A 27,259-nucleotide genomic window follows, 5' to 3' on the forward strand; every position below is an offset into this window, starting at 1 on the left:
GCGAGCCCAGTTAGACGACGCTATCCAGAACTTCTTTGTGATTACAAAGCTTTTGTTTTGGAGTGCAGCCCAGATCCTATTGGCTTTAAAAGCAGCTATTTATATTTAAAGAACATGGTGCTCCTTGGTTTTCAAAGGTTAACACCACTTCCAACCATGTGTTGCTCTCACCTCTCTCTTTCCCGATTGCCAGCAAATGTTTAGACTCACATTTTGCACCACACACTTCCTTTCACATGAACTGAGTTTCCTTGAAGGACCACACAAGATGGGCTATTACAACTATAAGAAACTTTACTTTGTCTCTTGTGTATTGCTTTACCTTTACTCGCCTTCTCCTCACTATTGTGTTTGCTTCGTGCAGCTCGACAATAGGGAGTGTTGGTGAATTTGTGGCTGCAGCCCTCAGGTCCACTCGTTACCAAGTTTATGGCATGCCACACACGACTCCTTAATCTTGTCATCTTCCAAGTAACTTGTTTATCCAACTCTTCGACTCTGTTGATGGCCAGAATTATTATTATTATTATTTTTTTTCCTACACATTCAGCAATTACCAGACATTTACCTAACTGGTCCTCATTTTAAACCACTACATATTTATAAGTAGTGGCTTAATTGCTTCAAGCTAATTGCAGACTGCGATAATAACCGCACCCCTGCCCCACCTATCCACCCTTCTGTTGAAAAGTGACACGTAACAAGAGCATTATACCTGCAACTCTCCATTTTCTGTTGAAAAAGTACTGCTTTAAAAATCCAAGCCACACACCATAAATGACCATTTCCAAAAACTCTGTACCACGTCTTTTAAAAACCATTATATATATTATGTAACCAAAGCTTTCTATAACATGAACGCCATGATTGAATGGGCTGACTTTTCATTATATTACCTACACCGCTCCCACACAGTCACACGACAAATGAGAAAATATGTCATGTGGCAAACTGATGTCCGGTGTTACGGTGCCTACTGCTCTTCCACACACACACACAGTCCTGTCTTTCCAAGCACATGTACACACATACACACACTCTCAGAGCCACCCACCACTAACCCAGACCTGACTGGTTGACGTTTCACTATGGAAAGACACTTCCTTTAATGGCCCCGGCCTCATCTCCTGTCTCCCCTGGAGTTCGCCTGTCTTAACCTGGACACCTCAGGAGCCTGACAAGAGAGAAAGAGGGAAGAATCCTTGTGTGAGGAGGTTTTTCGATAAACTGAAACTGGCTGAGGCAGATAAACAACCCCCCCCCATTTTTTTTTTTTTTTCAGTCTCCACTTTTCTTTCACAGGCAGGATTTCATTGTAGCTGTCCAAGACAATTACTCTATTCTCATGTCTGTGCTGTGTCTATCACTACGACTCAGCACATCAGGGAAATGGGACCTCTACAGGCCGTCTTTATCATTTAAAGTTCAATGCCGGGGGACAGTAATGCATCAATGTGGGTTGTTCAACCCTGTCAGGGAGGAAACCCTTCTGATTCAATTTAAAAATGTGCTTGCATAAAACCTATAAGAATGTTGACTATGTTTGTCTCCAAACCACTGATGTCACTTTTCTGCATCCATCAATTTGAACAAAAGTCATATATGGTTCCCTATATATAAGTTGATATTTCAGATTATTCTAAAGCAAGGTGAATTTAATTAAAAGGGAAGAAAAGGAAAAGGCTAAAGCTTTGTCTGCTTTAATGGAAGAAGCACAAAATGCATACATAACTGCTCACACTTGGTATTGCTTATGATTTGTTAATAGGTCAAGTCTATAATGCATAAGTGCATTTATTATGTATTCAGTGCTTCAGGAAATATCCAACTACAGCAGTAGCGTGTCAGTTTATTTTTTCCTCCTTGCCAAAACCTGTGTGAGTGTATTACCGGCTCCTGCTTTTTGAAGAAAGGCGATGAATCACCTTTGTTATGTAGTTACTTTACCTCTTTGGGGCTAGATAATATGCCCCCATGCTACACATTATGACATGTTTTAGCCTGAGGGCTAAACATTTCTCTGGCCCAATGCATCTGTACCTTCCTTTCTTTAATTCTGTAGTTTTCCCATTTTCTTCCTGGCTTCTTTTGGCTCTAAAATTTGACAAACTGGTCATAGCAGCTACCTGTGGTGGTTGCTGCCAGTTGCTCCCCCTCTTGGCTGCTATCACTGTCTGTCCTTGGCATATAAGCTGTGTTCTTGCTGTTTAGCTCAGTGGTGTTGATAGCTTTATGAGATGTGGCCTAATATGGCTGTGTTCACAATTGGGGGTGGTGTGGAACGTGTTTGCAAGCCACCACATTCAGAACACTCAGAACAGGCAGTCTGTACTAAACCAAATCTCTCCTCACTGTAAGAAACTCGCATTTTAACCGGGATTTCATTCAATCTCTTAAAAGATACAGGGACAGTTAAAGAGAGGATGCATGAGGTGCAGCACTGGAATGTCTACGTGGGATACAATATCGATGTCTTACATGCAGCAAACACACGTAGCGATACAAACAACGCATGTAGAATAAGCTCAAATAATTCAAAGTATATATTATAATGAGGTACATTCACACTGTAGTATACAATCGCCCAATAAAATGCTGGGAGAGAAAAAAATGAGTCGATGGTTTACTTGGGGTCTTTCTATCAAACAAACTAATCTCCCTGTGCAGGGAACAATTCTACTAACTTCTACCTTACTTCAGAGGTTTGGGACTTTTTCATTTTCTGTTGTTTGCCCATCCTTTATCACTCTTTTCCTCTACCTCTCCTGTATTTTCTCATCTGCTCTGTTACTCCTGGGTTGCATTTTTTTTTGGGGGGGGGGGGGGATTTGGATGTAAATGTTGCCCTTGGTGACTAGATGTGCTAGGTGTGGAGAATACCAATAGGACATCAGGCGTCTTTCTGGGAACGGAACAGGGGGGGTAGAGGTTGAGTGCTCGCTGTGTAATAACCATTATTCAGCTGAGATGGCTATCCAGAGAGGGCTATCGGTGCTGGGGCCAGAGACACTGTGATTAGATTTCCCCTGTGATGCTATTCTTCTTTGTCCCCTGATCTTTGTGTGCCACTGTTCCCATGTCTTCTTTTGTGTATTACCCGGCCAATTCAACAGGATTCGTACTAGTCATAACATTCAGGGAATACCACGATACAATGCATCACGAAAAGAGAAAATACAAAAATGTCGTCTTCTTCATTTAAGGCATTTGGAAGATATGTCTTTGTATATTTCCACCCCAAAATTCAAACTCTCAACAAAAAGGAAGTCGTTAGGTGAAAAAGACTAAAATAACATTCTGCTTTCAGAATTAATTTTTTATTTATTTATTTATTTTAATTAGTAACTAGTGAATGTTCACCACTTCATGCTGGACCACACCTGATGCTATAGAGGGGGAAAAAAGCCTTTACGTTTGAAAAAACTAAACAAGAAAACAACTAGATGTAATCAGCTTGACTGTATCCTTTACATCGGCAACATGTTATTTTGTCGAAGCATCTATGCTTTTTTGCCACCAGATGGTAGTGTTAAAACTGGGCACTGATTTTAGATTGCAAGTAGTTCCGAGCTCAACCAACTAACTAAACATTGTTTTCACGATTGTTACATGAGGGCCAGAGTTTAATTCTAGGCCAGGGCCTTTCTGTACGGAGCTAACATGTTCTTCATGTGTCTGAATTAGTTCCTATCATTTACTTTAGCTTCTCAGATACATGCGCTTGAGGTTAATTGATGCGTAGAAAATAGCATAGATTTGAATATGTGTCAGTTCCTGTCAGAGTTGTGATGGATTGGCAACCTGCTCAGGGTGTACCCTGCATTTCACTGAATTTCATAGGGATTGTCTCCAGTTTTCTGTGACAATAGTATAGATGGTTGTATATGGGAAGAAAATATCTAATTATATTGATTATAGAATGTTCATATGTACAGCAAATTGGTTTCCCAAAATGTTATTTCTGTAACAAATAAGTTGTCTCTTTGCCCCCGGACTCCCAGTTGTTACTAAGAGTTCTACTGTTCGGCTGTGCTGTAGGCATAGAGTAAAAGAAACTGAATCACCAATTGCTTTATACAGTCAGCTCTGTGTATTTATTTTATCACTTTCTCTTAAATGGCTTTTATGTATCTGAAAGACAAATTACCACTGGATTTCTTTAGCACTTCCATTATGTTTATTTTGTGCTTTTTCGTTAACTCCAAATGTTATTGTCTCATTTCTTTTTTTTTCTGTCTCGCTCCTCATTTACGATGCTCCTTCTGTGCCTAGTTCCTCTGTGGTAATAGTGCACTGGCCTGCTTAAACCCTGTTCCTCTATGCAGAGGCGCTGGATAATCAGTTAACCTGATTACGCCGCTGATGAAATTAAATCATTGCCGTAAGTGAAAATAATAATATGAGTAATAGGTGCCAGGTATGGTGGCACACCCCTTGGCATTTGCTGCAATCTCAATCACTCGCCATCTCATTTTTCCCATGGAATTCTCAGTTCTGATAGAAGACGCCTGATGGCTCAGAATAAGTGGCTCAGTAGTATAACGCCATTATCCGTTAAGAGTTTAACATCCGGATCAAATGCTGCGTGCATGCAGGGGTTAGTGCACCACAGCCTAAGATTAAACCAGTGATAAAATACAGGTAAGGAAGTTTCCTGCATGACCATCTTATGGACTTTAAGGGTAGTGGGCATTGCAGGATTCAGCCTCTGAATGTTCACTTTGTATATATTAAGCATGCATTTGTTGCTGATTACCACATTTGTTAAAAGAAAAAGCTACTGCATTATAGGTAAAACAGAAGTCATTGAACGGAAAGAGGAAAGGAAGCACACTTTATTCACCCCTTTGGGATTTTTGTTTTCTCTGCATCTAACCCATCTCATTTATTTTTTACCTTAACTATAAGTATTAGGAGCATTGGGCGGTCACAGTACAGCATCCATTGATCTGATGGGCGTCACTGGTCTGGCTCAGGGACCCTCAGTGGTGACCTGTCAGCAGTGGGATTTAAACCTACAAACTTCCAATCCCAAGTCCACTTCTCTAACCGTTAGGCCATCACTGCCCATGCATGTCCCTGCTGCTGGCCTTACAAGCCCTCTTATCAGCATACTGTATGTTCTCTTTGTCCTGGGAATGTTGAAAGAGCCCAACAAATGGCCACATTCATTCACAGAGTACCTTTGTGCAGATAAGTAGGACTATGGTAGACTCGAGGTGATTTGTTAGGAGTGAATCACCAAAAATAGGATTAGTCAGAAGAGTTAGATGAGTGAAACGGACAGCCCTTTTAAAAGAGCTACAGTCGCATGATGGAAAGCAGAACGTCACAGCAGGCATGAGTCGGCAGATTAACAGCCGGGCAGCGGCTAAGCTAACTGGAGGCTGATTAAAGGCTTTGCACCTGTCGCTTGTGTAATGATATTAAATGGTGGAGGCAAAATTAAACACCATTATGGATAGTGATGGCAATCAAACCAACTCAAAAAAGGCAAAAAAGACAGAAAAAATATAAAAAAAAAAAGCTTTGTACGGTCATCCAGAGCATATGAAAATCTTAGCCCTGTAGTACTTACTTACCAGAACTGCTAGAGTGAAGAGCATAGAGTAGAAAGGAATCTTTGCCATGAGCGTAAACCTCAGTTTCTGTTCATGTTAAACAAATGTGAAAAGTGGTGATCCCATTAGTTCCTAAGCCTATATCTTTTTCAAATATGTGGCTGTATCGTAACAGATTAACACATTTTCATTACTGGTGCATCCTCACCATGCATCACATTATAACCTGGGCTACGTGGCTTGATGTATTTCAGTATACTGAAATACATCAAGCCAAGTAGACCAGTTGCCACTCATCGCTGTGGGCCAACATCTCTACAAGCGCTGACCAATTCCTAAATCAATGGGATGCATCAAATAGTCTCTGATTTCACTTTGATAAACAAAATACTGTGGAGACAAGGTGCATGCTGGGAAGATTAGGATTTAACTCCTCCCGCCTAACTTGCATCTGCAGAGTAATGAGAGGTTCATTTCCCTTTGTTGTCCACATTGAGAGTCTTTTTTTGACAATGTTCAAACCTGCTAGATGAACACAGAAGTGGCTTATGAGAGCAAATAGCCACATTCTGAATAATATTTGATATGCAAGTATTTCTCTGTATAGCCCTGTATTAATCCCCAGAGGGAGAATTCCTTCGCAAATTGACGCATCAGTAGCAGCCGCACAGAGCAGCGCTAAGCCGGGGTCAAGGGTCTTGTTTAGGGACCCTAACCAACGACCTTCTTGCTGTGAGACGAGAGCACTAACCACTGTGCCACTTTGTGGCCTAAGTAGAAGTATGTATAGAGATAAGTGAAAATCATCAGTATACGTAAAGCCTCTGAAGTGACAGTGTGCGCATGCAATAAAAGTCTAAATCGCTGCAGCAGGTGTTTGATGGGGCTGTAGAGGGATGGCTGTTGGCCTAAGTAACAAAACCTGTAAAATAAACAGCCACATTGTCATTGACCAATGGTGCACATGTTTTGATCCTATTTAGAAAGTGACAATCTGTCATCACAGGGTGTGCACATTACAGAAATGCAATTGCTTCACATTATGCTGTACCAGCCCTTTGGGAATAGTAGGATACGATCAGCTCATGTCGTTGGTTTGCCTTCTCCCCTTCACAGTCAGGCTGGCTAGCCCTAACACAACGCTCCCTCAATGAGTGATCTATTTATTTTTGCATGGTTGCTTTTATCGACAGAGCCTGTAAGCTTCAGGGGGGAAAGATGCTATCAGGCTTTATTCCCTTGGAAGAAAGTAACCAGCATACATGTCATTTACTCAGGAAAGGCTGCCGGTGCTCTATCAGGTCAGAGCAGCTGTAACAAAAAAATTATCTCTCCCAAGAATCCACCATCCCTGCATCTTGTTTACTGCTGTTTTAGTAGGTTTGTTTGTTCACCCACATTTTCTGCCTGCTCTTACTCCTCTGTGCAGATTCACTCTTTTACCTGCCTAATGTAATTAGTCTCATACTGAGTAGCTTTATTGATGTTTTCTGGGTAGGCTTCCATCTACTGTTACCATACCATGGTTTCACGCCAGCATGCTATGATATACAGATAGTGCACTGAAACTTTAAATGCATCAGATATAACACTGAGGGAGAAAGATAGACTTACCAATTGGAGAAATCCTTCTCCAATAGACAGATGCAGCCAGAGGGGTCTTATGGAGTCCTATACATAGATCATTGATGGCACACGGTACTGGGAGTTTGTAAGAACATATTGCACCGTCTTGTCACTAAATTTCTAAAGTGAACTGTAGGTTTGCCATTGCTTTGCTGAGCTTCAGGGAACCTGGTATAAAGAGATTATACAGGGATGATTGTTAAAAAATTGATGGTGAGGATACAGTACAAAACCTGAAACCGTGTGAATCCCTGTACTTTTTTGAAACCACCATTGAAATATTCATTGTGCTCGGCTGATGTCAGCCTTAGAGGTAACCTGTCTGGACTAAGTTTTTCTCGTTTTTTTTTTTTTTTAATCCTTCTGTCTTTTATTGTACACAAATCAATATTTCAGAGTCTGTACACACATGAAATCTCCACCACATATTTCTGGTGCATAATGTAAGTGCACAGCAAGGATACAGTTCCAGTTTTGTTTTATCTTGATAATTCAAAAATAAACACCCAGGATTATTAATTATGTAAGCTACAATAATCAATAAACATCAATTATCTTCAAATTCCTGCTGCTTTTTTTGCCATCCATTTCATTTGAAATGCTTAACCAGTATGACTTGAAACGACATTGGCCAAGACAAGACAATTATAAAAATGATTATCACTCTAATACATCACATTTTCTGCATAAAGTGAAAATAAGCATATTGACTTTCCGCAAGAAATGAACATTAAACTGGATAGATTCACTCCGCATATTGAGCCTGCGAACTGCTCAATAGAGATTCTATTGAATAATCTGTTGTAATTTCACTTAATTTAATGCTCATGGGGTGTCAATGAGTCTACTATGATGTCTCTGAAATGGGCGTGAGGTCATTGGCGTACCAAATGAAAAGTGGACTCCGCTGTGCCACTGGCCAGCATCTCAGCCAGTCAATCTTCCAATTGTGATGTGGCCCAGGGCTCTTGATGCATATTACAGCTCAGGGTGCTTCCCCGTCTGCTCTCATCATCTGAAAATGAGTCACTACTTTGGCTCTAGTCAGGGTATAGGTCAAGCAATTTGACCCATGGGACTAATTTCCCAAAGAGAGTAGCGAGTCTGCCCAAGGAGGACAATGACCACAGAATGCAGTACACTGTCATCTTTTGAAAGTGACATAATGGCTCAATCACGCATGATTATTAGCTGCAAGGACATTGCTATGTTTATGTTTCGAACTAAACATGCTTCACACAATTAAAATGGTCAAGTACAAAATATCAAATATGGGCATACTAATTCACATTAATTGCAAATATGGCAAATTAATTCAGTAGGTCTGTCACTGGTGAATGTTATACTTCATCTTTAATAAGACCACCCTCTTATTGCTATCTTGTTAGCTGTCTTTGCTCTGGAACTAGTGGAAGTATCCCACAAATGGAACATTTAATCTCAAACCATTTTGCACTAATCATTCTTGTTCTAGTGCAAAACGAACTGATTTGATGGCAACAAATCACCGAAAGTGGAAGTAGTCGGGCGCTTACTGAGTCTAAGAAATAGTATTTACAAGCAGGCCACAGTCATGATGAAAAGCTGCGGGCAACAACGGGAAATTCTGCAAGCATCTAGTCCACGAATGATTTCTTCACCTCTGAAAATGTTATATGACAAATAAAACTTAAAATAGGGTTGTTGGATTTAATATTTTATCTCTGTGCTCTGTCATGACGATCTTGTGTAAATCTGTAGAAGAAAAGCTTCTTGGATAAAGCTGAAAGATACATGAAATTAATTATTTTGATTTCACAGTCCTACTAAAACAAATATATTAATTTGTTGTTGCATTTGATAGGGACTGCTTAAATCAGACTGCATGAATTTCAATTATATATCAACACAGAGGCATCATACTAATAATATAACCCAAATAAAGTATTAGAAAACTATTTTAAATCCATCCAATACTACAACATTGTAACTACAGACAATGATTGAGTCATACTTTTATGACATAATTAGAGATGTTTTTATAATGCTTTGCTTTTGAACAAGACAATGTTGCAATGGTTTCTTGACTTTATACTCTTTTTTTAAAAAAAGTCATTGTTTCTTTCAGGAGAACTTTTCCACTGTTAGTTTCAATAAGACAAAGGGGTTTTATTGTAAGAGTTACGTTCTAGTCCTGTAGCTCACCCACCCAAAACAAAAAATCCTATCAAACATTTACCAGCTATTGCAAATCTTCATGAACATGGTAATTTATGCTTGTGCTGTTTAAAGAAAAAAGAAGAAAAAAATAAAGTGCTAAACTAAGTGTGGAAGAATCTTTGGAATAATGATGGAAAAATGTCCAAATTATGGAGCAAACAAAATTGAAATTTGTAGAACATGAACAATCATTCTAAAATGTTTTTTTCTAAATTAAGGATTTATCAACCTGAGCACAGAGTGTAAATACTCCATTCACACCATTTATTAATGACGTGTTTCCTTAGTTTGTAAATCACAGATATTTACCTGTTCTCATTTATAACAGCACATATTTCATGCTCATACTTCATCTTATAAGTCTGGGGAAGAAAAAAAAAACAGGATAAAGGGGATCCTTTAATAATGCTGTTCACATGTGATTTGGTCAGAAAACCATGCCGGTCTCAAAATGACTTGGAATCCTGGCAAGACGACTATGGGGTTATAGCCATCTTCTTTTCTTGTCAATGAAAATGCTCACACTTCTTTGGTTGTTCTTTTCACAGAGGATCAACTCCCACCAGGCTTTCCTAACATTGACATGGGCCCTCAACTCAAGGTGGTGGAGCGAACTCGCACCGCCACCATGCTCTGTGCTGCCAGTGGCAACCCCGACCCAGAAATCACCTGGTACAAGGACTTCTTGCCCATTGACCCCAGTGCAAGTAATGGGCGAATCAAACAGCTACGCTCAGGTAAGGAAACTGCTCAAGCATTTACGATACTGCTCTTTTCACTCCCACTAACCTGACAGACTTTTTGGCTTTCCAGGATCTTTTTTTTTTTTCCCACGATAATCAACTTGTCCGTTTTTGTATTCCGCAGTGGCCAGCCTTTGCTCTTTGCCAATTTAATCGAATAAATGTGACTGAGAACACACTTTCGTATCAGTCATAACAAATTAAAACACAGTTATTTAATTATTCAATGTATGTTCCTACACCACTAAAAGTAAGTAATTCGCGTAAAGTGATTGGCATGAAAGTTACATTTGGTAAATATGGCACTGCATAGATCAATTAATTGAAAATATCTAATTGAAAGTACATTTAAATAATTTGGTTTATTGGTCAGGGTGTAACTGTACTGTAAAGAAGGCATTCACGTAAATAAGGACTTGCTGACTATAAATAAACATTTACCAGAGTAAAGAAAAGAAAGAAAAGACTGAAGCCAAGTTCCAGTCAGTGTGCTCTTAACGTGTTCTAAAAGTCATACATATTCTGAAAACTATATCACAGTAGGAACTCACGTTGAGGAGAGTAATACTAATGAGGTCAAATGATTTACAGCATCCCGCAAGTGTGTCATAGCACACAATGAGAACAAGGTCCACATTCTACTGACACATTTCAGTGGTGGATATGTTGTCTTTTTCCCATTGATTAAAACCCCACTGAGAGGCCCAGTAAAGCAAAGTCTAATTATATAGCTAATTAAGTGCAGGCCCTGGAGTGGCTCTGGGCAATAAGGGGTAGATATTTTAGGTCGATGATTTGTCACCATCTGAAAAAAAATCCAATGACTCCTATTTGATTTGTTGCTGCAAACGTAAATCAGGGTAGACACCACTAAATAAAGAGCCTGTTGTCATTGAGTTCCTGCCCTACTTGTGGCCCTCAAGAGCCGTATACTCAAAAAAGAATCAATTTGTCATTGCGCTATTTATGTCTTACCAAATACATCAAATTCAGCAGTTCCATAAGATGCTCTAATATTTTGGCGATAGCACCCTTGCCTTTTAGGGGTTTCTTTCACGACCTAAAATGTGACAGTTTGAGCGCTTTCGTAGTGGCCAATGGAGCCACGTTTTCTCTCTTTGGACGATGTCAGCCACTGCTTCGTACTCAGGTTTTACGGCCTGATTGACTACGATGCATAAAGCATAATAGAATGCATGCTCACGCAAATAGATTGTGCTTTCAGTTTGCGTCGCATATTGGTGCGATCCACTAAGAATTTTACCATGAATTAAATCATGCGTAAACAGGAGTATTCAAATGAGGGTTTTGCCATCATTAGCCCCTGAAGAAGCTATGTAACATATCAGTGCTACAGAAAATAAATCTGAACATAGCATGGAAAAAAATAAATCGTACACACTTGGCTTTGCATATTCATCAAGGCAAACGCACTATGTAGATAGTGTGTGTGTGTGTGTGTCATTTTGCATCATTCATAGATCGGATTTAATGCATGTGTGTGCACAAAATCAAGTTTGATTGCGATCTTAAATTTGCATCCATTTGTATAGTAGATAATTAGGCTCTTAGAGTCTGATTCTCTTTTTATTCATTGAATTGCACAAAGCAATTGCCTTGTATACAATTTAGGCCTTTCGCATTTAAGGTAAATTATAAGGTGTACTTACAAATATACATCAATTCTCTTAGTATCTTTCACTTTACAATTTTTCAGAAGTTCAAAAACTACGCGGGCCAATTTCTTTGTTGAAAACACGGTTCTGCAGTAGTTCTTGTTTAGATTTTGTCAGCATTTGTTGACATCGTTGCCACATCACTTCAGTGATTTGTGTTATATTCTCAGTGAAACGGCACAAAAATAGTGTCAGACTGACAAATCGTGTGGAATCTTAATGAAATGGTAATTGTCTCAAAAAAGTGATGCCACATTTTAAAACTTCTGCGAGGCGTCTCTCCTTGACATTCACTCTTTTTTTCAACACAATGAAACACATACTGATAAATGTTTAGCCGTATTACAACAGCGCAGACTAACGTCAGTAAAACCAAATATTTGAGTCATATTTTGCTTTAAGGGTAACAGCATGTTACAAAACTCTTTGTGGAGGTCTGTTATCCAGTTGTGGCGTGATAAAATATTATGTTTATGTCTATTTGTGTCATTTTCGAATATACAGAGTTTCTAGTTTAGTGATTGTGCTTCACTCTTTTTGAATTATTCAATTAAACTGATAATCCAGCCAAGATTTCGAGAGCTGCACTTCAATATTTTGAAACGTTGGCGTTGTGTTTCTCAGGTACGTTTATCGGCTGCGAGGCTTTTCTTCTCCACCGGGAGTTTCCTCGGTTGTTGTAAAATCATGTTGATGTCTTCTGATGATGAAGAGAAGAATTCTAGTTTCCTGTGTGTTGTCTAATGTCTAACCTCATTTGTCTTTACTTGTCATAAACAGTCTGTGCATTCTTTTGAATTGAAATGAACTGTTTAGCTCTCTCTCTCTCTCTCTCTTTCTCTCTCTCTCTCTCTCTCTCTCTCTCTCTCTCTCTCTCCCCCTCTCTCTCACTCAATGTTTTTGTCTGTATTTGTGTCTGAAACTCAGATGTGCTGAAGTCCACATCACAGAGTCTTCAAACAAACTTGTTTTACGTATTTATTTGGCTTTGACCAGTATCACAAGTTCAAAACCGACAAGGAAAAGAACGATGAGCAATTAAACCAAACTGAAAAATAAAAATCAATGTGGAACAATCTTGTGATTGACACAGAATGGTTTATTACAAACCTCATAAACAAAATCCCTAAATTAGAATCATAAACTGTAAATAAAGTCCAGATTAAGCCACAAGATACATTTGAGATATAAGAAAGCAAACGCATAAATGATGTCACTGTGATACGACTATTAAAACTGTGAGGTGGGACATCTAACTCAACTTAACTGCAGCTCCTTTGATCTTTGGGCATCAGTCACATTTAACCTCAACCTAAAATGAACTATGTTGTTCTTCCCCCTTTTTCCATTTACTTCTTGCTTTGTCATTTTCAGAAACCTTTGGTAAGTGTCTTGCAAAGCTCAGCAAGCCAACCCACTGTCCTTGAACCAGATGGCATCTCTAAACTTCTGTCCAAAATGCATGACATCCCAGCTTTTCCCTCAGCGTTCCCTTCTTCCCCTACTTCCCCCACTTCTTTCCCACGTTTTTTTTTCTGTTTGTCTGTGACTTTTTTGTTATTTCTCAAACTTTCACTTTTATTTTTTATTTTTTTGTTTTTGTTTTGTTTTATGATTATTTTTTCACATTTCTACACTGGAATTTACAGGAGAGAGACTCAGCTTGAGTTGGGGACGCACCATTATCCACCTTACTTTTATTTATAAGGGATGGACTTTGGATTTAACATTTTATTCTTTGATAGAGTTGTTGTCAGTCATATTAATTTTTATGAGCTACTTGGTTCTGAAATACTTTAAATGTTTTTTTAAGCAGTATTTTAGCAAATGTACTGGTGGGGTTTCATGGTTACCTTGAATTTAAAGTAATACAATTTTTTTCAACGTCATATTATCCAGACTTTAATCCGTTGAGGCGGTCATATCTCTTTTTTTGGTATTTATGCTGTGTTAGAGACAGCAGGCTTCGAGCAAATAATTGGTCTCAGTTTGAACCCATGATAATTATCACTGCGCAGTCATAGCCTGAAGTATTTTTGGGGGGTTCTCATATAAACATACAGCAACCATATTTCTCCTCCAATGCTTTTTATTCTTATTTTTTTTTTGTTCCTTTTCACACGTGTTAATGTTTAAACCTCAGTTTTCACGATGCTTCATGCTGTCCAGAATTACCCCTGGAAAGTTTGCTGAGCTAAAAGAATTCAAATCTCTTCCCATGTGTGGGCTGCTCTATGCCTGAATCTTTCAATCACACAGTTGGGGTGTGACAACCCTCAAGTCTCGACTAAATATTTCTTCAGGAGAACATTTTCTTCTGTTGCCAGATTGTCTGCCACAATGGACAGATTGCTTGCTGAGGCTTTATTAACCATGCAAGAGGGCGAGGCCTCAACTTATAGCTGCCTGATGTCACATTTGGTCCTTTACCTGACTTTTTGAACTGCTGTCAAAAAGAGACTCGGTCACGTTAAGCTGTGTGTTTCATGTTAACGTTTCAAGCTATATGTGTATGTAGGAGGGCAGGGAAGGAAATTACTTCCCCTTGTTTCAACACCAGCTCTCTCGAAGGCAATGCTAGCTTCGGGTGCTTCTTTCTTTGGACATTTTTGGTGGAAAACTGAGCAGTAAGAAGAGGATTTATGCCGATTAAAAAGAATAGAAAAAAAAAGACCTGCATGCTCATGCCCGTTGGGCTGCCATTATCACATCTCCTCAGTACTTCCAGTAGCCATATTTCTAGTAGCCATCTTCAAAATACTGTCTTTGGGTATATTCTTTCTAACTTTCTTTGAATTTATCTATTTAAATAAAAACCTAAGCTATGAAATTCTCCAAAAAGAAAAGCACTCTATCACACCTCTGGGGTTAACTCAGAGGTTGGTGGGCACTTTGCGATACGTGGCGTAAAGTAGAGAATGACATAGAACAGGACAAAAAAAAAGGTTCAGCATTGGAAGTGAGTCCAGATAGGAGCTGAAATACTGATACTCGAAAAAACTCCATATTGTGCCTGCAAATGTAATGCTTTTCAGGAGTAACTTTCATTCTGAAATGTAGATGCTGATTTAGGTTTATTCACACATTATAGAAATTACTTCACAACAATAGCGTAGGACATATTTGCTATTCTGTGCAGAATAGCTGGCTTGCTGGCAGAGTGATTCCTTATGTTTCAGACCATGCTGTTCTGGCAGGGCAGTGGTATTTGCATCAGGGTCCCCTAAGGAGCTCACGCGGAGGTGTGTTGGGAGCCTGACATTTCTCCTCAAGTTCCCGTGGCTCCAGACCTGAGGCCCTTGCTGACCTTGTCATGCAGAACAGATTACCATGGGTCACAATGACAGTGAGGGGACGGGGGAAAGTATCCATAGAGATTAAGGCTTTTTTTTTTTTTTATATTAATCCTTAAAATCATGAGCTGACGTTAGAGGGCTTCTTGCACAAAGACATTTATGCAAATATGAATCAAATTGACTTCAGACATACTTAATCTGAAGGAAAGTATTCAGAACTGTTGGGATCAAAGCTTCTGCAGATGTGGTAGAAGCAGACAGGTTTGCCTGAGACCTGCTGTGACACTGCATGGATCCCAGATGGGTGTTTGTGGTGAAGAGAAGGTCAGCCAGATGCCCCCTGGAGGTGGTCAGACTTTGACACTCAGCCAATCACACAGCCCTATTCACCTCACACGCAGATGGGATACATCTCTGTCCAGATTGCATCTGCCCAGACTATAGCCCTCAATAATATTTTAATACATTCAGAGGGCTGTTTAACAAAACAGCTGGGTTGTTCTGGGGAAAGAAAAAAAAAAATGTCCATTTGATAATGTGATTCGGACAGCAGCATGTTGAGATATATTTAGGTCATTGTCACCCTAATCTGATCAACCTCTGACTGACCAAAGCTTAGAAGGGAGCTTAGGGCCATTAGGTTGAATGCCAGTAATACAGGTGGATCTACCATTGTAATTGAGCACTAGCCCCATTTGGATCCAGCCTTCCTGGTCCTCCCAGACTATGTTTTATTTTTATCCCCCTATTCCATGCCAATATTGAAAATGTATCATTAGGAATGAGATATCCAGTGGTCATTTCATTTTACCATTTTATTTTTTTGTTGAACCGTTGACCCGAACCATCCCTGCTATCCCTCATGTTCCTCCTCGTTATAGTCTTGTTTGTTTTTATGTTCTTTCTTATGAAGTCTTGTGATATCCCTTCCCTTAACAAACCTGCTTTATTAACCTAAACCTGACTCTAACCTTAACCTGACTCTAACCTTAACCTAACTTTGACCCTAACATGCGACCTCTTACTTGTAACCTCTGAACTCCCAACTAAAATCCATATCGGCTTCAGCAAAATAAAACAGCTTCCTGCAGCCTCAAATCAAACTCTAACTCTATCTAACTCTACCAACATAACCTTCCCAGAACCCTGTTGTCCATTGTCTTGTGAATATTTATTATTATGTGGTCTCCAGGATCATTCCAGAAAATATTAAAATGTCATTTTGGTTTTGCCTGGTTTTTCAGTGAGTCTCAGCTATAAACTGTGGGAAACATATGCATCCTGCACTGGTCATCGTAACTGAACATTATTATTTTATTGTCAGTTTGCGGAACTCGTCAAAGGATCACACAGTTTATATCACACAGATTTTCCACTTCATTAACATATTATATGCAATTATATTAATAACGAAAGCCCTCACAATTTCGTAAGGATAATTTCAAATGTATAATTAAATATAGAGACATTTGGATTCATTCAAAGAACAGTCAAATTTGAAATATCTCATGCAAAAAATTTTAAAAACAGACCCAGGTATGAATGACAGATCATTGCAAACCAGGCAGAACTTCAACTTTTTGACTAAACCCTAATTGCTGGTATCACAGAGAATCGCTGTCAATGCAAACATACAATTGCAGTCTAACAAAATAGTGAACATTTCATGCCCCCATCAACTCTCGCCCTCACCTCATTTACCCTACAGTATAATATCAAGGAATTGTTGGTATTATTTTGACGTCTTGTTCATGTAATTGTAGTCACCTTGAATGAGTGCATGCTAGACCGCTAACTTGACCCAGACTTATGTCCCCAGGCTGTCTATGCCAAGAAAGTCCCTTCTCTATCAGTTGGTGTTACCCTGCTAACATTTTCAAGGGATGGCCAGGGGCAGATTGTTGCCCTGAGTCATTTTTACATCCGGGGAAAAAAAAACAAAAGATAGAGGTAAAAAAAAAAAAAAAAAAAAGGTAAATTGTACAGCATACGTACTTAGGAAGAAGATAAGGAAAGGTTGAACTAAGAAGAGGAATTAATGATGATAATGATAAAGCACCAAGGAGTTTTAATTTTGTCTGAAGGGCTTTAGGGTAAGCTGGCTTTCCGACTCCAAACTCAAAGCTCTGCCTACAAGGGATGTTTTCTACATTGCCACAGTTCAGTTTGCATTGAAAAAAACAACCCCCCCCCCCCCCCCCCAAAAACAAAACAAAAAAACAACTGCAGTGATGGAATAAGCTCAATAGCTTATTGTCCCTGGTGAGATGTTTGGCTTGCAGTCAGACATATGACAGAATACAGATTCACAAGCAAATAAACAAACAAACAAATACAGTTCAAATTGAAAAGAAAGGGAGATCAAAAAATGTGTTGCCTTTAATTGCAGTTGCAAAGTTTATGACATGTGGGGACAATGAAAACTTCTGTCACTCTGATTTAACAAAGTCCCAGGTCAAGAGAGATTCAACTCCTAACTCACAAAGTATGTTGAGTTTCTACATGGGTACCTAGTATCGAGCGGTGTGGTCTTAAACCGTGGTAATGACCGCTTATTCAAGGTCAATTTTCGCAGAAGAATCGGCCGTAAGGAGCATTTTGGGGTCATTTTAAGAAATTAACTTTATGTTGCAGTCATGATGATAGCCCACCCTGCATAGAGCCTCCTCTGCTCTACTAAGGAAGCATTGAGCTTCGTCTTGTAGCACAATCTAATGGCAAAGAGAAGGAAAAGGGAGGGACAAAGACCATAAAGTAAAAAAGTACAACAACTGTACATACTTCTTATTTTTTGTGATACCAGCAATGATTTTTTTTTTCTCCTTTTGTTTCGTTAAATGATAAACACCCTATCTCTCTAAGAGGTTACATTCTTAGGATAACCTAGTGTCCATGAACCTTCCGACCCAAATACCTCCTCTAACCACTACTAACATTAACCTTGAACTAAACTGAATCTGTGTCTTCGTTTTTGTTTGTCTCCGCCAGTGGATACCCCAATCCGAGGTAAGATGTTTAACTACCATAAGAACAAAAAAGAAATACAAAAAGTAAAATATCAGTAAAACAAATGTTAAATTACATATAACCAGACATAACCAGACTCCTAATTTCACCAGTGGATACACATGGGAAAAAAGCAAGAGTGCTTTCCTGTGTACAAATATAACTTTTGTTTTTGTTTTTGTTTCCACTAACATTGATAAAGATCATCTGTGTCTGTGTGTCCTGTACTTTCTGTACTCACTTTATGTCTCACACTTCCATATCTCATAATCATCATTAATGTACTGTTTTCTATCTATGTGTTTGTTCTGTATTTGTGTATATCTCTGCTGACTTCTGTCATCAAAATCAGGAAACTACAGAGAAATTCAAATTGTGTTGCCAGCTGGTTATGACACCAGGCTGCAAAGGTTAAAAGCAGACAAAAGGAGGGTGATAGGCGTGTTATTTTATGTTTTGTGCTTCTCTCTTTAATTTTGGAGGTTTTGGCTAGACGGTAGGTAAAGAGCACGTTGATCCTACTTGTGGGAAAGGCCAGGTTGTTGAAAACTCTGAACTGCTTTGCACAGTTTTAGCAAACTCCTCTCTCCCATTTCTGCCTTGATAGCGTCCTCATCTTCTCCTCATTTAACCCTCATATCCGGAGATGCTTCTTGTGATATGTCAAGGGAAAAGGCAGCATAAATTACATTTGATTTAATTCCCTCTCTGGTACGCTGCTGTAGCAAAACCGACCTATGAAGGCAAAGCTGGAAAGGCTGCTGGATGAAATGGCACCTTTTACCAAACAAGCAAATACAGCGTTCATTATGTCAGAGGATGAGGATATCAATGTGGGGATGGATTAACACAGATATAGAGCAGTGTGACTCCTGTGAGTTGTACGTAGGCTTTATTCTAGTAATTCTTCCTCTCCCCTCATTTTTTTTTTTTCTTTTTTTTTTTTTCATTTCCCCGGACAGTTTAACATTCACTTGTAATTATCCATCACGCTTTATTGCTGAAACATTCACTCCCAGCTGATTCAGTGTGTTTATTGTAAAATGATTTCGTTCCACAGGCTGAGCAGGTAAGTGAATATCTCAGTTTGCCAAGATTGTAAATGCATTCAAGGGGATAAAATAAATGCTTTTGGTTTTTTGATTACAGTTTGGTGTTGTGAATTGAGTTCTCCATTTATAGCCACTTCAAATATGCAATACAAATGAGAACTCACGAGTGGCATGTCGTGAAACATATATGAGTGTTTGGACTGTAGTCAAGCCTTTCTTGAAAGCCCTCAGTCATGACCATCATAGCCAAATTTAGTACTCCCTTATCTTTCTTTGTGTGATTGGGAAGGGCTCATAAATCATATTGCCACTACCTTATAAACTCTGCATTACATAATGAAACAATTAGCCTGAAAGGAGAGTATTTCTCCTCACAAAATATTGACACTGACTCACCCTCACCGGTGTTCGGAACATTTGTAAATGCACTAAAGTAATGCATACGGGTGCGTACTTTGTTCCTCTTGGTGAATTTCAAGATGCTTCTTCACATGAACACAAAGCTTATCAAGTCTAAGATTAGACATACCCCCAGTACGACTCTCTTTTTTTTTTTTTTCTTCCTCTACTTCCCGCGCAAGCTGATTCCCAAACTCTTGAACGAGAATTAATCCTACATCCTCACAATAGCCATGCAAGTGCAGGCCTCGAGGTAAACGTTAGGTATAAAGGTACCTCGGCTCCCTGCCTGCTTCATTACTGATTTCATGGGAGCGTTACGAGGAACCAGATGGGCTTTGACAACAATGGCATCACGCGTGGAACCCCATGCTGGTGTGATCACAGCGTAATGACCTTGAGGTTGTGGCAGAGCCTGCCTGAGTGATGGGCAGGATGCAGACGAAAGAGAGAGACGGAGCATAAACGGCAAGTCCAGACTTGGCTGCCATGTAGTGACCGTGGCTGTTCTTCACAGAGTTAGTAAAACTATGGGTTCACTGCTGAAAGCTGTAAACTTCAAACAGACAATCCCGATATTGACGGTGGCAAACTACTTTGGAGCAATTCTGCAAAAAAGTCTTTTTTTTTCTTTTCTTTTTTTTATCTGAGTAACTTTTTAAGGTGCAAACATGGTTTATGTTCACTAAAACTTGATTCACTGTTGTCAAAATGCACTAAACCGAGGTAAAAATAAAACCGCAATAGATGAAACAAGTTCACCAGTAGATTAACACTTCATCATATCAGCACAATGCTGTACATAGTTACTGTAATTCATTTTACAAAAGGGCTATTTGTGTCTGTCTACTATGCGTCCACTAAAAAGCTAATTCGGGGGTGTAGAGCACAGTATTAGAGATTTTGTGGGTAGTGCCAGGGTGAGAGGAAGTGACAAAATAGCAGATAAGAAATGAGGGACCAATGAGAGCCATGAACTGAACTGATAAATAAGAGCAGTGTGCCACCAGAGGATCTGATGTTAGAAGGAGCGAAAGGAAGGGAAAAGAGTGAGTGAAACTTGGCCTGCCATTTTGTTGATCGCCTAAACAAATCAATCAAGGCCCGCTGGACCACACTAATTGAATTACACAAATGGGACTGGGGGGGGCTGCACATAGCAATGCTGCTACAAAGCAGCGACCAGGGTGGGCAGCTTTAGGCCCTTTCTGAAATTAATCATCCATGCTGGCCCCTCCTCGCTTTTCTTTTATCCTCTCATCTGTCCTTCTGTTTTTCAGTGCTTGTCTGTCTCTTCAAGTATTCCTCCTACCTATTTCTGCTTGTTTAGTTTATTCTCCTCTCCTTGTCTTTCTTTTGTACACTGCACCTAACATAAATGAGATTTTGTTCTCGTTTTCTTGTTCTGCACGTCTCACTGTCAGCTCACTCCTACACTCTTCGTCGTCATTTTTTTTCCTCCCAGATTTTTATTTAACACAATTTGATCTTGCCAGTGAATTATGAAGTGGTCTGTAATGACACCATTAAAACCCATATTTATCGTCTAAAGTCTATTTTTGTATCTGTAATGGGAATAATGAAATATTGATAAAATAAAGACTCCTTCCAGAAAGTAAACTATCTGCTTCGGTGCATTAAAGTCTATTCCACGTTCAACATGGATTCAATGAGCTCTAGCAGTCTTCTTTAGCATCATACCTTTGCACCTCATAGCCCATCATCAGATCAGCCTGAGGCAAGCAGCACTGTTAACCAGGGCAGCTGTTATGGCTGGGACAAATACTTGTGATCCTCTACCCCAAACAGCCTTATCTGTTAAAGGAATAAAGCCAGTAAACATACAGCAAGACACGCAGGAGTGAGCTATAGAGCAGGTTGGAGGGGGTGACTGCTGAGGATTGCTTTGTGAAATCGACAAAGGGAATTCTAATAGCACATTTTTTTTAAACGCATTTCTGGATAATATAGAAAAAAGAAAAGAAAAAATCCCCCGTTCTCGTTGCTTTTTTCTTGCCAAGCACATCATGAATTATAACTCAGCAGAGAATCTCACCATACAGTTTGATAATGGTCAGTGTCGTGTTTGAGTGGATCTGGAGTCGGTCCTGTTCCAGCACATTCTCAAATCATTTCCCACAACATCACATGATGTTCTTCAACATCCATTTGTCCCCTCCAAGTGTCCTTGAGTGAGACAATGTAGCAGCAGCGACATCCAACTCACTCAATACCTTTGTGTCGTTGGGTTGTAGCTGAAGGTAAATCATCACACTCCAATGCAAAGTAAAGTTTTGGGTTACTTATGTGTGAAGGAATAATTATTTAAGTTTTTTTTTGAATTTCACATAATGCTGCATTTTACTTTAGCTGTACTTGCACTAAAAGAAACACTTCTATCAGAAGACTAATACAGATTTTGCTCTTAATTTGTTCTTCAACACAGTGGTTTACTGATAGTACATGAATGACGAGGATCTAGTTATGGTTTATATTCAGTGTAGCATTGCTTGATGAGTACTAAGATGGATCTCTCCTTATGCCAGCTGGAATCCAGCAATGAGATTGTTGTTTATATTAATATTCAATAGTTAGAGACACAGAAGATGGGCCATTTGGCGCCATGCTGGAGTTTTAGTTTTTTTCTTTTCTTTTCAGGGCCACTATAAATGACTGTTTTTCACCAGGCAAGTCTTTATCAGTAAGCACCCATTGTGTAAACAGGCTGGGTACATGTTTTTGTTGTTGTTGTTGTTGTTGTTGTGTGTGTCAAAGATAATTTTCAGCATCTATTTCATTCCTCGTGTTGTCCTCTGTTACTGACAAAATCAAAAAATGCCACTGGCCACTCGCACTGTGGTGAGCCACAGGCTGGCAAAGTAGACACAGGGCAATTATGCAAAATACAGAGAGTGCAGTCATTAAAAAAAAAAAGAAGTAGACAAAAGAAAACAGCAGGAAATAGACACATTGATGGAGTTTGTTCTGTCTGGAAACATGCGCAAAAATGATCCTGCTGAAGCTGGGACATGAAAGAGGATTTGGCTAAATCTGTATATTAGAGGCCTGCTGTCTTTTAAAGGTAATAATATCAAAGAACTGCCATGTCACTGGGATACATCAGAGGAAAATATCTATTGTATATCTTTTTGTTTGAAAATCAATTGTTAGAGACGGTTAAAAAAAAATGAACTGAAAGCAAACATGACAAAATTAGCAATGGATCACATTTTTTATCAAGAGATTCATGGTGTCCTTTGTGAACGTTTGTTAATTGTTAGGTAGAATATCCAGGTTAGACCAAAAACTGAAATATAACATGGAATAATAGCTTATTTTAATTGTCATCTCTTGCATCCTACGCCCTTCACTCCTCTCTCCTTCTTGTTTCTCTCTGGCTCATTCTGTTTCAGTTCTTTCTTCACAACGCAGTGGAGGAAAAAAAAAAAAGTTTTTGTTTGTAAACTAATGGCGAGAACGCAATTACACCAGTAGCGGGTTAGAAACAATGGATAATACCACAGAGTGAGGAGCCTCCATCAATGGCTTCAAGTAACAGTTGAAAGTTCCCTGTCTCGCCGAAGACTCGTCTTCTCTCTTCACCCGGAGGCACAGTGCACACACACACACACACACACACACACACACACACACACACACACACACACACACACACACACACACACAACAGTTTTGATAATAACTGACTTTTGCAGTTCTTGACATGTCGATTGCTGTTTTTTGTTGACCATCAAATAACTTTAAAAAAAAATGTTTTTTTTAAATACTTATATTTATTGATAGCAGTTGGACCCATAAAACATCAACAGCTAATAATATAAATATATATTGTCTAAAGCATTGCTTGTGATTTAACACAAATAAAACAGAACCCAGCTTTCAAGGTTTTTGCAATTCAGCAGTCAAGGCTGTTGAACATTCTACTACCATCCGCACGTACTCAAACTTCACACGGCCCTTACTTTGTGATGTCCCCAGTGCTGAGGCCTCTGAGCACTTTCCAACCCACCTGCCACCGGGGCTGGCATTTGCAGTTCCAAGCGCACATCAAACAGATCCAAATCAGATGCTCGCGCAAATCCACAATGCAGACTCTACCAGCTGCACTCGGCAGGTAGACATTTTCATGTGGAGCCATGTGCCCAAAACCATTCCCTCAGAGGGATGAGGACGATATGAGCCGTAAGGGGACATGAAGAAGATGTCTGAATAAAGAGCTATAGGATGTTTTTAGCATCAGCTATAGCAGGGGAAAGAATTTTTTTTTTCTGCATTGACTTATGTTAAAAGTCTGAAGTGTAAAATACTCTCAGAGTGTAAAGCTACTGACAAGGTGAAAGGGTGACTAATCTTTATAATTAGGCAAGACCAATAGTCTCATTTGTGGCACATGAAACATGTTATTAGACCAATGTTCCAGAATAGTACCCATGTACAACATTTTGTTCTCTCTACTTGATGTGATGGAGGAGGTTGTGGTATATTACAAAGCATCCAGGGCAGCTGCTGGCATATTGATGCTTCCTGGCTAAACGTTAACGAGCAATGGTGCTGTGTTTGTCAGCGAGGCCTGGGCCGCAATCTGTCTGCTGAGGCAGCCAGAAGCCCTAATGATATCATCAGGAAGTGCCGTCAACAGCGCCCTAACGAGGAATGATCTGACGCCTGTTGTTTCGCCTCCTTCTTTTGTCTCCCTGCACAGGCTTTCTTCAGCACTGTCAATCATCTAAGTGTATTTCCTCACACGAATGTCAGACTGTAGAAGAAAGAAAAAACAATATGCTGGGGGGGGGGTCTTTAAGCCAGTAGTCATATAAAGTATTATCACATTAAAAGAAATTAAAATTTAAAAAAAAGGATTACACATGGAATACAAAAAAAGAGCAATTGTTCAACCATGATTTAGTAAAGAGGTTGAGATCAAACATGTATCGATGAAATGAGTTCAGGCAAACAGCCGAGCACATTGTTCAGAAATGTAACCAGGTAAACAAAAAATAAATAAAACCGGATTATTGAAAACTCAACAAGACAGCCATATTAGACCCGGTCGTATGTAAAACGTTACAAAGAACCAGGGCTTCAGACATTTCACGCATCGTTTGAACTTTAAGAGATGAGATTCTTCAGCTGAAAATCAATCTGTATGTAATCCTGTGGATTTGGTGCCCCAAACTTGAACTTCTTGCCAAATCTTCCCCTCCTCGTTTCCAATATCAAAGAAAGAACAAATAGGAAGTCGTCAAAATCGAAAGTGTTTTGTATGTTACCGTGTACTAATAAATCTGAGTGCAAAGACGTAAGGCTTAACCTCATACATTTGCACCATGCCACTTATAAAAGCTCATGAACTCTCCAGCAGACATAGACTACACTTCAGGGCAAAGTGTGATTTGTTCATCTTGCCCGAGTTCACAAGACCATCTAAACAGCGTTTTGCAATTACCTTCATCACACAGCTTTTCTTTGTTCCAGTTTTTTTGGTCACAGATCTCATGACTTAAATTGTCTTTGCACACCGCCGTAGCTACAAATCCAGTGTGACTGGTTCAGTGCAATGTTCTCATTGAATTAATTCCAGCACATTTTGTTTTTTTTTATTGGTGGGTGACTACGACTACGGTTTGTCACGCCAATCTGCATCCCTGGTGCACAAAGAAATAGTTCTTGACAAAGTAATTGTGATAAATTCAAGATGCCCGCCACTAAGAACGTTGTCTGACTTCATTACGAGCCGTCACAGACAGTTTTACTAATCATGTCCTCCCTGCTTTCCCCTCTTTTTCTGTCACCTCCTCCCCCTCCTCTCCCTCTTGTCAAATGTTGTCGTTTTACAGGTGCCTTGCAGATCGAGAACAGCGAGGAGACCGACCAGGGGAAGTACGAGTGCGTGGCGTCTAATGTGGAAGGCGTGCGCTACTCGTCCCCTGCTAATCTTTATGTGCGAGGTAGGGAGCAACCCGGCCCCAGAATCAGGCCAAAAAATAAAAATAAATTAAAAGAAAAAGTTAAATAAGATCATCTACCCATTCTTACTAATATTTCTTCACAGTGGAGCTCAGCTTTAAGTGACATTACTGTTGAGCTTAACAGATGATTATTGCTTCCATTCCAGCCGAGTTGTATTTGCACAAAATGTGTTTTGCAAAATAGTGTTAGCCAAGTAATATCAATCTTTCAGCATTGATAGTATTGTCTGCCCATAAATGTAATTTCATATGCACTGAAACTTCCAAATGTAAAACTATAATTGACCAACTAATGTTCTTCTCTGTTATGATGTTATGCTCCATTTTGTCTTTTAATGCCCTCCCCTACTCACTTGGAAGGAAATGTGTAGCACAACAAGCCGTATGTCTTTACTTTATCGGTTGTAAGATACTTTCTTACCTGTAATTGTGTGCCCGATCAAATGTTTCCCCCACCGTCAAAGTTGGAACTCAAAAAGAGTCTGGAAGGACTTCTTTTTGATTAGTTTCTTTACAGGTAAAGGAGCACAACGGTAAGTCCTGATTTTGATTGAGTGGCAAGGTATTACTGCTCACCAATCAAAATCCCAAACCTTTAGCTTTCTCCTGACTTGGGGGAGAAGAAGTAATAGAAAGGGACTGTTAACACAGTCAGCTGCTCTGTGTTACACACACCCCCCCCCCCCCCCCCCCCAAAAAAAAAGCTTTCTCGCAGAAAGTATAAATAGTACACTTCTTCTACTCCGTCATCATGCTGCTCTGGAGCATAAATCCATAGAATTCCCCTGTTTCTGCTTTGGTGTTTTATCTTTAAAGTCTTCTACCGTCAGTAGTAATTTCAGCTGGCATGTTCCAGCAAAGTGAAGATATAAAAAAAACAATCAGTCACAAGGAATGTAGAGTTTCATAGGAAACAGACAATGAAGACAAAAGCCTACCATCCACTACTAATGCTAAATGACAATGAATCCCTGTTGAGGGAGCTTTAATAAATTGAAGCAGATGCATTTTCGACATGTATTATTTATATTGTGCATATTAAATAAAGATGCCTCGGTATCTACTCAGTTTGTTCCCTCTGCTGTGTACCAAATAACTTTGTTCCCAATAAATAATTCACAACTCTGACATTATAAAATGGGTCAGGGAGCTGCTTTTTCATTATTATCGTTATTATCATACTCAGTGAAGTAGCAGCATAGGGAAGAAAAATCCAAACGTGTGAGGAGCCGAAGGTAGAAAATATAGTTTATCAAGATCAGCGTCTCTCCTTGCCAGCATTCATTTGAAGGCTCATGCTGTCTGCGCTGCGATGCAATGACACTGTCAAGTAGCTATCCACCTTGTTCATGTACAGCATGCCAAAAGTTAAAAGGTTCATTGGAAATTACAGTCAAGAGCTCTGCAGGATTCATTAAATAACAATGACGGGAACACATTGTTGACACAGCAGTGGGACATTTTGTAGTTCCTTTGGTGAAGAAGAACAAAGAAAAAAGAAAAAAAAACGCAACTATACCCTGATATCATTTCCAACAATCCATGCGAACTCCATGAACACTGGCTCCATCAGCATGCATTGATAAGAGTACACAAGGGTCATAATTACTGAAATACGTTCACACTATGTAACACACTTGTTATGCTTTGATGGTGTCAACTTTTGTCTGTTTTCAGTTAACTTTTGTCGATCAATTCTGATACTTGATGT

The 27,259-nt window shown here is 39.4% G+C and overlaps 1 protein-coding gene across 1 annotated transcript in view; it reads left to right on the forward strand.

The window, feature by feature from the left end:
• Nucleotides 1–27,259, forward strand: part of ptprsa (protein tyrosine phosphatase receptor type Sa) — a 170,884-nt gene that overhangs the window by 67,687 nt on the left and 75,938 nt on the right. Inside the window, exons 5-6 of the mRNA XM_080474263.1 lie at nt 9,935–10,123; nt 25,417–25,527. Of these exons, the coding sequence (XP_080330389.1) occupies nt 9,935–10,123; nt 25,417–25,527 (300 nt within the window). The remainder of the gene's footprint in view (nt 1–9,934; nt 10,124–25,416; nt 25,528–27,259) is intronic.

Source organism: Lipophrys pholis (assembly GCF_963383615.2).
Source record: "Lipophrys pholis genome assembly, chromosome: 10".
In the NCBI taxonomy this organism is placed as follows: domain Eukaryota; kingdom Metazoa; phylum Chordata; class Actinopteri; order Blenniiformes; family Blenniidae; genus Lipophrys; species Lipophrys pholis.